The following is a 13,888-nucleotide window of genomic DNA, read 5'->3' as shown; positions in this document are numbered from 1 at the left end:
AGGGGCCTAGGTGCTTTCAATGGGTTTTGGGCCTTTTTCTACATGTGACAGGGCCTTGATTTTCCTAATAGGTGGGCCTTCTCCCCCTGGGCTAATGTCGGGTGATCTTACGCCTTGTCGTATTGTGTATTTGGGCGTGTTTTCCTTGTTATTCCGACATGTCCTTCTGTAAATGGTAAAACACCAAAACTCATGGAAATCGTTAGTTCTGATGCCCTATGTCTAAGTTTGTTGCTTGTATGCTAGGATTTTATGCAAGTGTTGGTGGTTAATTATGTGAGTTAAGCACCGCCAACATTGCCTATATGGCCTAAGCGATAATGCCACAAGTAAGTAGGATTAGAATCATGTTTGCGAACTCTCTTAGCATTAACATTACTGATTTTAGTTTCCTCAAGATTAAGAACATAAAGCCCATTCACAACGGGACATCTCCCATAGTACATGCCATTCATAAAAATAGAACAATACTTGTTCTTTTTTACAAATTCAAAACCATCATCCTATAAACATGAGGCAGAAATAATGTTCTTATTCAATGTAGGAACAAAATAACAATTATTAAGTTCTAGCACTAATCCACAAGGTAGCGACAATGAATAAGTGCCGACAGCCAACGTAGCAACCTTTGCTCCATTCCCTGATACGCAAATCCACGTCGTCTCTTGTAAAGCGCCTAATTATTTTTAGTCCCTGCAACGATTATGCAAGTGTGAATCATTGCACCAGTATCAAATACCCATGCATCATTAGAACGCATTGCAAGATTAATTTCAAACACATTAATACCTTGAGCGGAGGCCACACCTCCATTCTTTTTCTTCTCTTCTAGGTACTTCTTGCAATTCCTCGACCAATGTCCTTTCACACTGCAGTGAAAACAAACATCATCAAAGGAGGGGCTAACCTTTTTATTCTTTTCTTTGGCCTTAGTTGCCTGCTTAGAAGTCTCACTATTGGTAGGTTTCTTATCCTTGCCTGGACGCTTTTGCTTCTTACCCTTCTGCATGACCAGGAGCCTTCCTAAGGCTCACCTCTGCCATCTTCAGCATCCCATGCAACTCGGTCAGCGTCTTCTTCAAGCCATTCATGTGATAATTCATAATAAGTGGCTCAAAGCTAGCTGGCAAAGACTGTAGTATCACATCGGTGGCGAGATGGTCATAGAGGGGAAAACCCAGTCTCTGCAAGCTCTCAATGTAACCAATTATCTTGATTACATGAGGGCTAACCGGAGCGCCTTCAGCAAGCTTGCTTCTAAATGGGGCCTTCGAGGTGTTAAACCTGTAAACCCTTGCCTGGTTTTTGAACATGCCACGTAGCCCCACAATCATATCATGCGGGTTGGTGCTCTCATATTGCTTCTGCAACTCAGAGTTCATGCAAGCAAGCATCAGGTACTGCACATCCACAACATCATCAGTGTGCTTCACATAAGCATGATATGCATTGGAATTGTACGCGACATTCTGAGGCTCATTCGGGTATGGCGTATCAAGAACGTACTCTTTCTTTTCCTGCCTGTGAACAATTCTCAGGTTTCGGATCCAATCAACAAAATTAATTCCATTTAGCTTTTCTTTCTCTAGGATCGATCGCAAATTAAAACTCGAGTTGCTCGAGATTTTCTTCAACAACAGAGTTATGCAACGGTTAGCAGTACTTTCATTAAAACATTTTTATAAAAGAAACCCTACTATGTTTTGCAAACGTCCCCTGATATTGCATAGTGGGACGAGACCCCACGTCCCTATGGAACTAGTGAGTTTTGGCATCACCACTAGCATCATAGTGAACTGAGTAGGCAACGCTTGCCAATCACATCCAATGTGACTATCATTTGTTGGTTGATATCATATATCTCGGCTTCCAATGCTAGTCCGACTTGATAGTTTCATCAAGTAAACCAACACTATACTGTGGTGTCCGACACCACCCAATAGATCAAGGTAGAAGATGACGCTCTTCTTTGGCAGACCCATCACCTGCTAACAAGACCCAAAAGGTGCGGCTCTTGGAAGGGCATAAAACTTAATTTTTATGAGGGACTTCTATACTCATCACAGGCAGTGTATAAATATAAATGTCACAAATAATCAAATTATTGTGATAGTATGACATCTCTTCGTCAATGAAAAATAGCGCATCCAGACGACTGCCAGCAACGGGTGAGGGTGCCTACTCCTAGACATCCCAATTTGAACACTCTCTTCCGGACGGTGTGGTCGCCGAGTCACCTTGCCTCATGTCGATAAATTACATAATTTTATTTACATTTTACATACAAATAGCAAATTAAAATATAAATTACATCATATGAGCACTCCATTGGACCATACGCAGGCCGAATACAATAAACAAACAGCCTCAACCTAGCTATAATAAATAGCGACATGCAGGCCGCACCAAACATTACACACAGATCATCACATATGATTTTCAAGCCATACCATCACATCATTCTCTGCAAAAACGAGTTAGACATTTCTACGAACGATGGTACGGGTTTTTTAACACGCAGTTGGCTTCACCAGCCAATGACGGATAGAACAGATTTTTCGCATGCTGCTATAAATTAACAAGCATGGCATTTTAGCCGAAATAGCCATACAACTGTGTATAAACTGCTTTGCTACACAAATTCACAACCTCATGGTCAGCCACACGACGCTTGCGTGCCGTCATAAAGACGGCCGATTAGCTAGTCACATAGTGAGGAAGCAAAAACGGAGTAAAGCAATCCCATATACGCATAATGCTATTCGTTAAAACGATCTATTCTACGATCAACCGCATTAAAATAATCTAGATAAAAAAACAACGCAAGGACGGCTCTGATACCACTGTTGGGTTACACGGGTGGCTACTCGCTAGCACAAAATAAATCACCATATAAAATTGGATCACTTGCATGTAGATAATCATAGATTATACCTTTTTGACGCGCGGATCACCGTATAAGATTTGGCGGAACGCGCATAGTCGATGTAGTCGACGTCGATGAAGTAGTCATACCGTACAACGCAGTGCGCAACGCAGCAGCACCTCTATGGGACGTCCACAGATACGGAGAGGAGAATGGCGACGACGTAACATGCTAGCGCTAGTCGACGCACAACAACTGCGACAGATCAAACATGACCGCAACAGCTTTTCGGCGGCCTCCGGTTCACGCGAACAGAGGCAGCGGCCTCTTGTTCACGAGAGGAGAGGCCGCGGCAGCCTCCTGTTGAAGTGTGCTAGGTTAATTGAATAGGTTAGCACCCTGACCGGAAAATTAGCAATATATATTGCTAATGGTCCACCGTATGGGTCATATGGGCTGCCCAGCCCATATTGTCTTGGGCATATACCCAACACGTGGCACTACAGCATCGTGGGCCGCCGCCGTGGGTTGGCTCTGCTGTTCCTCCGCGGGACACCGTGCTGCTGATGCCCATAGCCACAGGCAGATTTGGATGGCTTGATCAAATCTGACGGTGGACAAAATTAGACGATGTGCACCGATTGCAGGCTAGTGGTCCTCCCAAAGATTCGTGTTGAGAAGATCTCGTTTTCTGGTTGTTTCTATAGCGGAAAACCATAATGTTTTTGCTCAAAAAAAAAAAAGAACTATAAGAATTAAAGAACTATCCGTATTAGGTAATGCTCTTCCATAGACTTTTTTGCTCGCTTTACACGACATGCTGCAGTGAACGTCAGCCTTTGTGTGCATCACCTGCTTTATCCTTGCTTTGTGGAAAAGAAACATTGAAGTGTAGGTGCACCAGCTGCGAATGTGGATCTCTCAACCCACACCAAGATTAGCAACCACTCCTCTTACCAACAAAGAAATATTGTGATCCCTGACCACGGAACCACACCTCTGACGAGAATCCATTCTACATATTCTCATATACTCAGCCCATAGCCCTCGGCGCTATACCAACCATGAGCGATCTGTTATCCTACATTTCCAAGGTTATGTGCATCAAGGCAAGATCGGAGGAGGCAGCACAGGTCGGCGAGGACGGCGGTTGCCCAGCGGACGAGTGCCGCGTCTGCCTGTCCAAGATTCGGCGAGGCGAGGCTACCCGGCGTCTGCCGTGTCGGCATGTTTTCCACCGGGACTGCGTCGACCGATGGCTCTTGTCCTGCAAACGGACCTGTCCGCTCTGCCGAGTTTATGTGGCCGATGGGAACAAGCAGCCGGTGGCGGCCAAGCACACCAGCCGTGAAGAACAAGCACTCGCCGACGACCTGGTGATCTGGTTCTCCACAGTGCTCGTCCCCGGTTTCTGATGCCAACTCCCTCTTTTCTTCGCTCGACTCGATCGAAAGCTTGGTGTGTATTTTTTTATTGCATACATGTACGTACCTATGTTATAGTTATTATCTTAATTTAGAACAGTTTTAAGAAAATATGTGTATGTAGCATCTTGTTGCATGAACTTTATTGGAACTTTTGTATTTGGAGCCCATAACTGAAAATAAGAAGTCCGAGCAAATGTTGTCGAAATTTATGGTACTATAAGGTGGTGTTTGTTTTCACAAATGTTAACGTAAATGTATTTTTTTGTATGAGTGTTGACTGTACTATAATTCGAAAAAATAGCGTTGCTACTTTTGGGTACTTCTTATTTCTAGTTGTTGTTAAGTGCAATATGAAAAAAATGGATGAGTAAAATTAAATATATGTAATTAATTGCAATACTATAATTATTATGTCTACTAGCAAACATATCTGTGTGCTGCAATGGAATTAAAAAAGCTACAAATTCATGGAAGACGACAACAGGAATGGTACATGCCTATTTATGTTTTATACTTTCTATAATTTATTTAATATTTTTATGATCACGATATCCATAATACAAGCTAATAGTTGTAACAATATGACAGTGTCTTATTGTAAGCGGTTTTTTGTGACAGCCTTATTGTAAGCGTTGCCGGTTTGATTAGTTGAAACATCGGCTAATTCAGGTTCTAGCAAGAATAAATTTTATTCCTAATAAAAATTACATCGACAACTTTTATTTATTAGTAATATTGTATTTATTATTCAATTTTATGTTTTAATAAAAATGAAAATAAAAACAAAAAATGATGGAAAAACATAAGAATCGCAAAAAAATTAAAAAGATAATAAACAAAAAAAAAACAACGGACATAAACAAAAACCAAATAGAAAAAAAAAGACAAACAACAGGGAAAATGGACAACGACAGAAAGGAAAAAACGAGATGACGTACAGACACCAAACAGACTCATATTTATAGATACATTTACAGATTTATACTCATATTTATAGATACATTTACAGATTTATACTCTTTTTTTCCTATTTGGATTAGGATTCCCATTTAGCTTACTCGGGTTTAGAGGAATCTATTTGGATAGATATAGATTATTTCCCCACCGTAACTAGTGGATCTGTGTCCGGCTCTTCCCTATCTCGCCTAAGTATTTATTACTCATATAACATAAGTACTTGTATCAATTTGGCCCATATAGCCTAGTATTTGGCCCCAGCCCAACTTAAATCTATTGTCATATATATTGGTCGGCTGATCTTGTACCCTAGCTCTCATTGCCTCCATCCAAGCCTCTGAGCTGTCCAGCCGCCCGGTACTGCATACTCACATCTGACTGCACACCATCGGCCATCCCGTTAGGGCTCAGAGAGTCAAGGTCCAGTCCACTTGTCACAGTTAGGACTCGAGAGTCAGGGTTAGGCACGCCTGTCACTGTCAGGCTCTTGGGGAGTTAGGTTCAGGGGCCACTCTCCTTGTTCCCATCAGGGGCTCAAGAGTCAGAGTCGAGGGATGACGTACCCATCGGAGATACAGGGACTCAGATGTTTGGGGGCTCTGCCCTCCACCTAGAGCCCGAGATTAACGCTTCGGCGCCTGCTTCCCCACTTCCGCCAGGACCATTGTGGTGAATTCCAGCACGTCAGAAGATGATAACCACTGGTACTCTTCCTCATCCCTGACCATTTAGTAATCCAATTCATATGTGCTCAGGTGTAAAATCGTCTATGAGTTACCCATGGGGTAGCATTACCTGCCTAGATGCAGGTATGGGTAAACTTTCCTACCCGCATAGGGTATGAGTAACCCAACATGTAAAATTTCTCCTGGTGGGTGCAGTATGCGATTGCAGCGGGTACGTACCTATTGGCATCCTTGCTGGCAGCTAGGGAGAAGGGGAGTGGGGACCCTTTTGTTTGCTAGTTGGGCTGATTGGCACCACTGGACTTGGTTGTATCGATTTTGCCATGTGAAAATGTGCAACTGGCATTTGGCTTGGTAACTACATGAGCTAAAATATTGGCTCAGTTTAATGAAATATATATATAAACAAGCCTCTTCAACATTGTCAGTGTTTGTAAAGCCTCATCTTTGCATTCTAACAGGCGAGGCATCGACCGGCATAGGGCAGTGGAGCCGCCTGTAGCACCTAGTTTTAAGAACAAAACTAGATATACACCATATGTGAGCCTAGAAAGTCAAATCTCATATATAGCTACAAATAAGGGTAATATCGAAAGACAATGCTCAATATATAACGTACTTAGTATAAAGGATATAACATTAGATAGCAAATAGCGGAAAGACAACTCCGATCTTCGGGTGAAGACTTTATTTCCACAAGGACAACTAACTGGTTGATCACAAGCCTAATTCCTCCAAACTCTAGCAATCTGGTACCCATCATGGATTTTTATCCAAATATTTGAAAAGTAAAGCAAGCATAAGTACATGTCGTACTCAACAAATATAACATAGGGTTCATGAGGCTCAAAAGGCTGACACTGGTTTAACTGCGATTAGCTTTTAATGAGTCATCTTTTAGCAATTGGGTGGCAACAAGTTTATTCACAAGCCCATATAAACACATGATCAGATAAACATGAATAATGAATAGCATAAACAGTAATCATTAATGAGTATCTTCATTATCCATATCATTAGTGTTCATCATCTATTCTATAAGGGTCTAAGGCCGCTCATGACCGTGAGCACGGCTGATATACCAGTTTTACAATCTACAGAGGTTATACACTTTCACTTTGAGTCATGATTTACCCTTTCGCCCGAGGTAGTTAATCTCTTAACCCACTTCTAAGGAAGGTCAGTAGGGTTCACTATGAAGCCTTTCAAAGATTCGTCTAACAAGTTAGGGCCATTAGATTTACTCGGCAAACAGATGTAGGAACCCCCCATCCCGATGGCACAATGACACGCAACCTATACATAAAGGGACAGATATTGTCCTATACCCAATTCGTCAAGCCATTCTTACGCTAATAAAGGTAACCACTAACAAGCTAGAAAAGGTCCTCATACTAAGCTAAAGCCAGAGCCATGTAGCCCTCAAAACTATACTGTAAGTCTTAGATAATCACTTACAGATAAGTCCTTAGGGAGAGGAATCTAGAGCACCATAAAAACAACCCAATGCTCTAGCCCCCTAGTTCTATGCTACTAAAAAGCATCTTTTAATGTTTATTGCATATATCATTAGTCAAGTTACAAGATCATGGTCTTTAATTGAGCACTAGCATTATACTACCCAATGCATATCCCATAGGAGACAAGGTATAAGTTCAATTCTAGGGAATCTCTATCAAGGTGACACATGCAATATAAATTAAATGTATTAAAGTTGATAGGAAACAAGGATGATCTCATACTATACTTGCCTTAAAACATCAATCCTTCTTCTATTGAATCGTAAGCTCCAAAGGACTTCTTTTGGATCACCAACTTCTTTTATATCACCAACGCAAAGCTCACCGACTGGACATGATCAAACAGCACCACACAAGCATCCATGCAATCATACACGAAGCAAACAGTAGATCTAAATTAGAACAATACACCAAGCATAATAAATAATAAGTAAAGAGGTTTTAAAGATGTTCTACACGTTACTACGAACACACAGTTGCGAAAAGCACTCTAATCGGAGCTATAACAAAAAAAGTTATGAATTAAATATGATTTCCTTTAATAAAATAATAGATTAAATCTGACCTCAAATTTCAAAATTTGAAAATATATTTAACAGTAGTATAAACATGTAGATTACATAATTACAAATCTAATGCAACTTGAACAGGTCAAATCGGAGTTAAAACGGAGAAGATATGGCCTAATGAAGATAGCGACAATTTTATAAATAAACAGAACTCAATTTTGATTTAAAATAAATAAAATTAGATTTTGAATTCGGGCCAGGGACTGCGAACACGGATAGAAGAAAGGGCAGAGGCTCTTTAGAATAAAATCATAGATGGCGGGTTCAAATCTACAAAAATGTTAGGGCTCTTTAGCAAAATGGCCAGCGAAGGGGTACGGGTGATCTTGGACCATTGGATTGAATTGGGACAGTCCAAATTAGAAAGGAGGGAGAGATAGAGTCATGGGCCGAAGAAGAAAACCGACGCAGCGGAGCTCCATTATTGGGGGCGAGAAGCTCCCTAGAGCGCTTGGTTTGGGCCCTAGAGGCCACGGTTTGACGAGCCGAGAGCATAGGGAATTAGAGGAGAAGATGGCGAACTCACATAGGGCCTTCTTGCGATCGACGGTAGGTCTATGACGTCGGGCAGCATGGCGGCGACGGCGACGGTGAGAGGAAGAGAAAAAATCTAATTTACTACACGAGGTATTTCTCAGACTAGGGGCTCCTCTTACGGTAGTTTTGGTGTGCTTTGTACAAGGGGTTGGTATATATTTATAGGCAGAAAAACTCTCTACATCTATATCAACTAGTAATATGATACTAATTGATATTACACCCTCCACATTTACTAATGGACCTAAATAATTATTAAAGCCCATTAGTAAATAAATGCATGGGCCTTTGAGATTTATTAGGATTATTGCACATGGGCTTTGAGAGTTGGTTGGAAAATAAGATATATTATTTATTTTTGGAATTATTTAATTTCATGAATAAAATAATTCTAGAAAAGTCCAGAATTGATATTGAAGCCACGAAAAATACTCTGAGACCTCCAAAAATTTGGGGAATATTCCCATAGACACTTTGGAACATAATGAACCTAAATAAAGTATTTAGAGCTCATGAAAAGATTGTTGGGAACTTGGAACATAAAGATTAAGGTGAATGAGGTAGGAATTAAATTCCAGAAAGAAGCTGGAAAATTCTAAGAGATAGATATTTGTCTCCTAAACATATTAAAAACACACACATTTTGTACATAGAAACATAATGTACGACCAGCATGAATGCAACAAACACGTTTCTACCTTAAGATAAATTTTAATCTAATGAAAAATTATTATTTTCCTATGTTTTCATGAGCATAAAAAAGACAAAATTAAATCATTTTAGCTCTGTTTTAAGAGAAGCAAATTTTAGGGTGTTACACAGCCGGTGATTGTGGATGCACCAAGTGAGGGTGCCACATGTGTGCAAGGCCACCGCCAGCGACGAATGCGCCAAAGGGTAGAAGCAGGGGAAAGAACGGCCATGGCAATCAAGGCGAGGCTGACCATGGTGGACAGTAACGAGGGTCAGGGGTGTCGGGCAGTAGCGGTGGCGGGGAGGAAGCGCTAGAGCTAGGCTATGCGGGACCACTATGGCTGGGAGCAGAGGCTGTGGCGTTGTTCACCTTTATTGGACATGGGGTGTTGGGCAGAGATGTGTAGCGCATAGAGAATAATGAAGAAGAAGATGGTGATAGACGATGTGCAGCTCCCACATGAAAATTGCATACTGGGTCTACAACGACTATCTATCTTCTCCCTCCCAATCCCTCATACCAGACACTAAACATGGACAACCAAACACAAATATGGGATGCTGCCATCCCAGAAAACTTGACTTGTCCCTCCTTACTCCTAAACCAAATGCAACCTTAGTTTGAGAAAGGGAGGGGAAATAGGATTATTTACTTTTTAATTGTACAGTACATTACCTAAGTTATTAAGGGCTGTAATAGTGGAAGAGAAAGAAACTTGGGGGCTCCAACCACAACTACCCCCCCCCTCCCCCTCTCACGGCGACGGTGAGAGGAAGAGAAAAATCTAATTTACTACACGAGGTATTTCTCAGACTAGGGGCTCCTCTTACGGTAGTTTTGGTGTGCTTTGTACAAGGGGTTGGTATATATTTATAGGCAGAAAAACTCTCCACATCTATATCAACTAGTAATATGGTACTAATTGATATTACACCCTCCACATTTACTAATGGACCTAAATAATTATTAAAGCCCATTAGTAAATAAATGCATGGGCCTTTGAGATTTATTAGGATTATTGCACATGGGCTTTGAGAGTTGGTTGGAAAATAAGATATATTATTTATTTTTGGAATTATTTAATTTCATGAATAAAATAATTCTAGAAAAGTCCAGAATTGATATTGAAGCCACGAAAAATACTCTGAGACCTCCAAAAATTTGGGGAATATTCCCATAGACACTTTGGAACATAATGAACCTAAATAAAGTATTTAGAGCTCATGAAAAGATTGTTGGGAACTTGGAACATAAAGATTAAGGTGAATGAGGTAGGAATTAAATTCCAGAAAGAAGCTGGAAAATTCTAAGAGATAGATATTTGTCTCCTAAACATATTAAAAACACACACATTTTGTACATAGAAACATAATGTACGACCAGCATGAATGCAACAAACACGTTTCTACCTTAAGATAAATTTTAATCTAATGAAAAATTATTATTTTCCTATGTTTTCATGAGCATAAAAAAGACAAAATTAAATCATTTTAGCTCTGTTTTAAGAGAAGCAAATTTTATGGTGTTACACAGCCGGTGATTGTGGATGCACCAAGTGAGGGTGCCACATGTGTGCAAGGCCACCGCCAGCGACGAATGCGCCAAAGGGTAGAAGCAGGGGAAAGAACGGCCATGGCAATCAAGGCGAGGCTGACCATGGTGGACAGTAACGAGGGTCAGGGGTGTCGGGCAGTAGCGGTGGCGGGGAGGAAGCGCTAGAGCTAGGCTATGCGGGACCACTATGGCTGGGAGCAGAGGCTGTGGCGTTGTTCACCTTTATTGGACATGGGGTGTTGGGCAGAGATGTGTAGCGCATAGAGAATAATGAAGAAGAAGATGGTGATAGACGATGTGCAGCTCCCACATGAAAATTGCATACTGGGTCTACAACGACTATCTATCTTCTCCCTCCCAATCCCTCATACCAGACACTAAACATGGACAACCAAACACAAATATGGGATGCTGCCATCCCAGAAAACTTGACTTGTCCCTCCTTACTCCTAAACCAAATGCAACCTTAGTTTGAGAAAGGGAGGGGAAATAGGATTATTTACTTTTTAATTGTACAGTACATTACCTAAGTTATTAAGGGCTGTAATAGTGGAAGAGAAAGAAACTTGGGGGCTCCAACCACAACTACCCCCCCGCCCACACCCACACACACACACACACACATCCCTCCTGACCTCCACCCAACCACCTCCTCTTTCTTAGCCACTATATAGCCTGATCGTGGTCGTCCTAATGTTGAATAATGGCATTCATGGCCAACTTAGTTTTTTGCAGTAAAAGCCACACATTGTATTAACATACCTCCCATCAGATACGCATAGATGCGTGGCTGGTCCAAAGATTTTTTTCGGTTAATCTATACCTCGCTCGGGTGATTCTCGAGGTCACCTCACTCGATCCGGCGGCTGTCTATGTGCGCGATGCGCTCGCGCACCAAGCGGTGGGGCGCGGTGGGGCCAGTTTGCGTCAGCGCAGAGGAGTCACAGGTAGCATGGTCGCTGTTTTCCTTTTTTTCTCGTGCTCCATGCCGGCCATCGGCTATTTTCTGGTGCCTCCATGCCGCCCATCTCCTCAATTCCATGAACATGTTGGATACTGCAGGGGACCATAGGCCGCCCACCCCACCGTCTGCATGGAGCCATGCATCCAGATTCATTTCGGGCAGATTACATCTGGTGGAACCATATTTTACTATATCTATTTGGATGTAATTTTATTTTCAATTGATGTAAATTGATTATTTCTAAATAAGAATGGTCAAAATTACTCGAACAGTTATCTGATTTTTTTTTTGCTTTTTTTATTTTTTGTCTGTTTTATTTGGTTTCTCTTTGAAATTTTCCAATTTAGCTTCCATAGAAATAATCTAGCTAATATTTTTGTTTTATTTGTTTAATATTTTTGTATTATTTGGATTTTTTTTATTTGATCGGGGGTGTTGGTTGGATTAGAAACAAGTTCGATTTTTTTTTAATCGAGTGTCTGGCTGCTATAAAATAATCGAGTGTTCCATCCGTTAGAATCACTCGATTTTCTTTGGATTCCGCGATCGAGTGATTGTTGGGCCTGCAACACCCGGGTGCTGGCAGGGCCAGAAACACCCGAGCCTGCGGTAGACAGCCCTTTTTTTTCATCGAACTGTCCCTGCAAAACATGAACTGCTCATACAAATATGGAATTTTTCTTTTTCTTTTTTTTTTTGAAAACACGACGCTCTAAATCTATCCACAACATTGTCACCACGGACATCAGAGCAACAAGGTCAATTCTAGTTCACTCGGACACGACTAATCCATCGCCATCGATCGAGTATGTATGGAAGAAGAGCCTGGATAGGACACTGACGAGGATCAGCAGGAGTGCTTCACTGAACAAGCCACTACTTGAGCCCAGTGCCTAAGCCTTGTCTTCACAAGCTGTGGGTTATCTCCTGTTGCATCAAGAATCGACAAAGGAGATGGAAAAAACGATCAGCACAACTCAATGCCAAGATACACTGTTTGTTCCCAATATAAGAAACTGCAAAAGTTAACAAAATCATGGAAATTTTCTGCAACTCAAATTACCTGGACTGCAGATCTTCCACGACTCCAAGGGGTTATTAGAGTGAGCACTAGGGCTACCTGGGGTGGGCGTGCCGCAGAGGTTGGGCGACGACTTGGTGGCCGACAGAGACGGCGCTGAGGTCGTAGAAAACCGCATCTTGGGCTCGGACAGCTGCCGGTTGACGGCGAAGTAGAGGTCGAGGGCGGGGAGGGTGTCGCAGAGGTCCTGCCCGCCCATCTGCTCGTCGAACCTGCTGAAGCCAAGATCCATGGATCCCCTCAGCTCATCGAGGTCCTCGTCGATTATACGCTTGGCCACCCGCTCCGCGCTCGAGCTCGCCTCGCTGTCAATAGGACAAACAGTGCTGCCACCGGCCCTGTCGTCGGCTTCGTTCAGGCGCATGCTGCTCCTCTGTCGTTGTATCTGCCGCCTCCGCTTCTCCCACTTGACCTCCCCGGTGGTCTCCTTCATGTACAGCTGCTTCGAGAACCTCTTCTTGTTGGCAATGCCGGCTGTGGCCGCAATCGATGTTGACTGTTCCAGCGGCGACTGCCGGTGTTTGCCGGTCTTGACGAACTCTTCCTCCTTCCAGTCCCTGTAAAGTGATAAAGGCGGCGGGCATGGGACTCCGCACCTATGCTCTCTGCCATTACTGCCCATGGCTTCTGTCGTTGTGCTCTCTGTTACGATATGACGAGAGATTGTTGGCTTAAACTCGTGCCGTCGTCCCCTTTCCTCCTCCCCCTGAAGGATGACTCTTCACTGCAGCTGTCGTGCCCCGATAGCTGCCGCTGGTGCTGGAGGAAGGAGAGGGAGAGGGAGAGGGAGACGTCGACAAGAGAAGGCAGGGGAGGTGAAGCTCCCCCAATATCAAGGTGACCGAGGAAGAAGAAAATCCCCCAAAATAGGGGTGTGTAACCTGTCCCATGGCCTAGCGGCATGCCTATTTTACTACGTTCCTAATGGTAGCCATACACGGTTGTTAACCAGCCATGCATGACCGTCGGTGCTGCGCATTCCAGACCACCCGTACCTATGCACTTAAATTAATATGCAGCCAACATCAGCCAA

The 13,888-nt window shown here is 42.6% G+C and overlaps 3 protein-coding genes across 3 annotated transcripts; 1 reads left to right on the top strand and 2 right to left on the bottom strand.

Annotated features, from left to right (window-relative positions):
* Positions 1–498: 498 nt before the first annotated feature.
* LOC136495611 (uncharacterized) lies at positions 499–3,440 on the bottom strand. Its single transcript, XM_066491496.1, has 5 exons — positions 3,354–3,440; positions 1,000–1,628; positions 740–869; positions 627–693; positions 499–503 (listed from the first exon to the last, which is right to left on the bottom strand). The coding sequence occupies exons 1-5, from the start codon at positions 3,438–3,440 to the stop codon at positions 499–501; spliced, it is 918 nt and encodes a 305-aa protein (XP_066347593.1).
* Positions 3,441–3,930: 490 nt separating this feature from the next.
* Positions 3,931–4,281, top strand: LOC136495610 (E3 ubiquitin-protein ligase RHA2A-like). Its single transcript, XM_066491494.1, has one exon. It carries the CDS (start codon positions 3,931–3,933, stop codon positions 4,279–4,281), a length of 351 nt encoding a protein of 116 aa, XP_066347591.1.
* Positions 4,282–12,577: 8,296 nt separating this feature from the next.
* Positions 12,578–13,480, bottom strand: LOC136495242 (uncharacterized). The gene is made up of 2 exons (XM_066491218.1): positions 12,838–13,480; positions 12,578–12,701 (listed from the first exon to the last, which is right to left on the bottom strand). Exons 1-2 carry the CDS (start codon positions 13,475–13,477, stop codon positions 12,622–12,624), a joined length of 720 nt encoding a protein of 239 aa, XP_066347315.1. The 5' UTR covers positions 13,478–13,480; the 3' UTR covers positions 12,578–12,621.
* Between the last annotated feature and the right edge of the window lie 408 nt (positions 13,481–13,888).

The sequence above is a fragment of the Miscanthus floridulus genome, chromosome 12 (assembly GCF_019320115.1).
Source record: "Miscanthus floridulus cultivar M001 chromosome 12, ASM1932011v1, whole genome shotgun sequence".
In the NCBI taxonomy this organism is placed as follows: domain Eukaryota; kingdom Viridiplantae; phylum Streptophyta; class Magnoliopsida; order Poales; family Poaceae; genus Miscanthus; species Miscanthus floridulus.
Note: the sequence above shows the minus strand (reverse complement) of the source record. Positions and strands in the feature narration are given on the sequence as shown.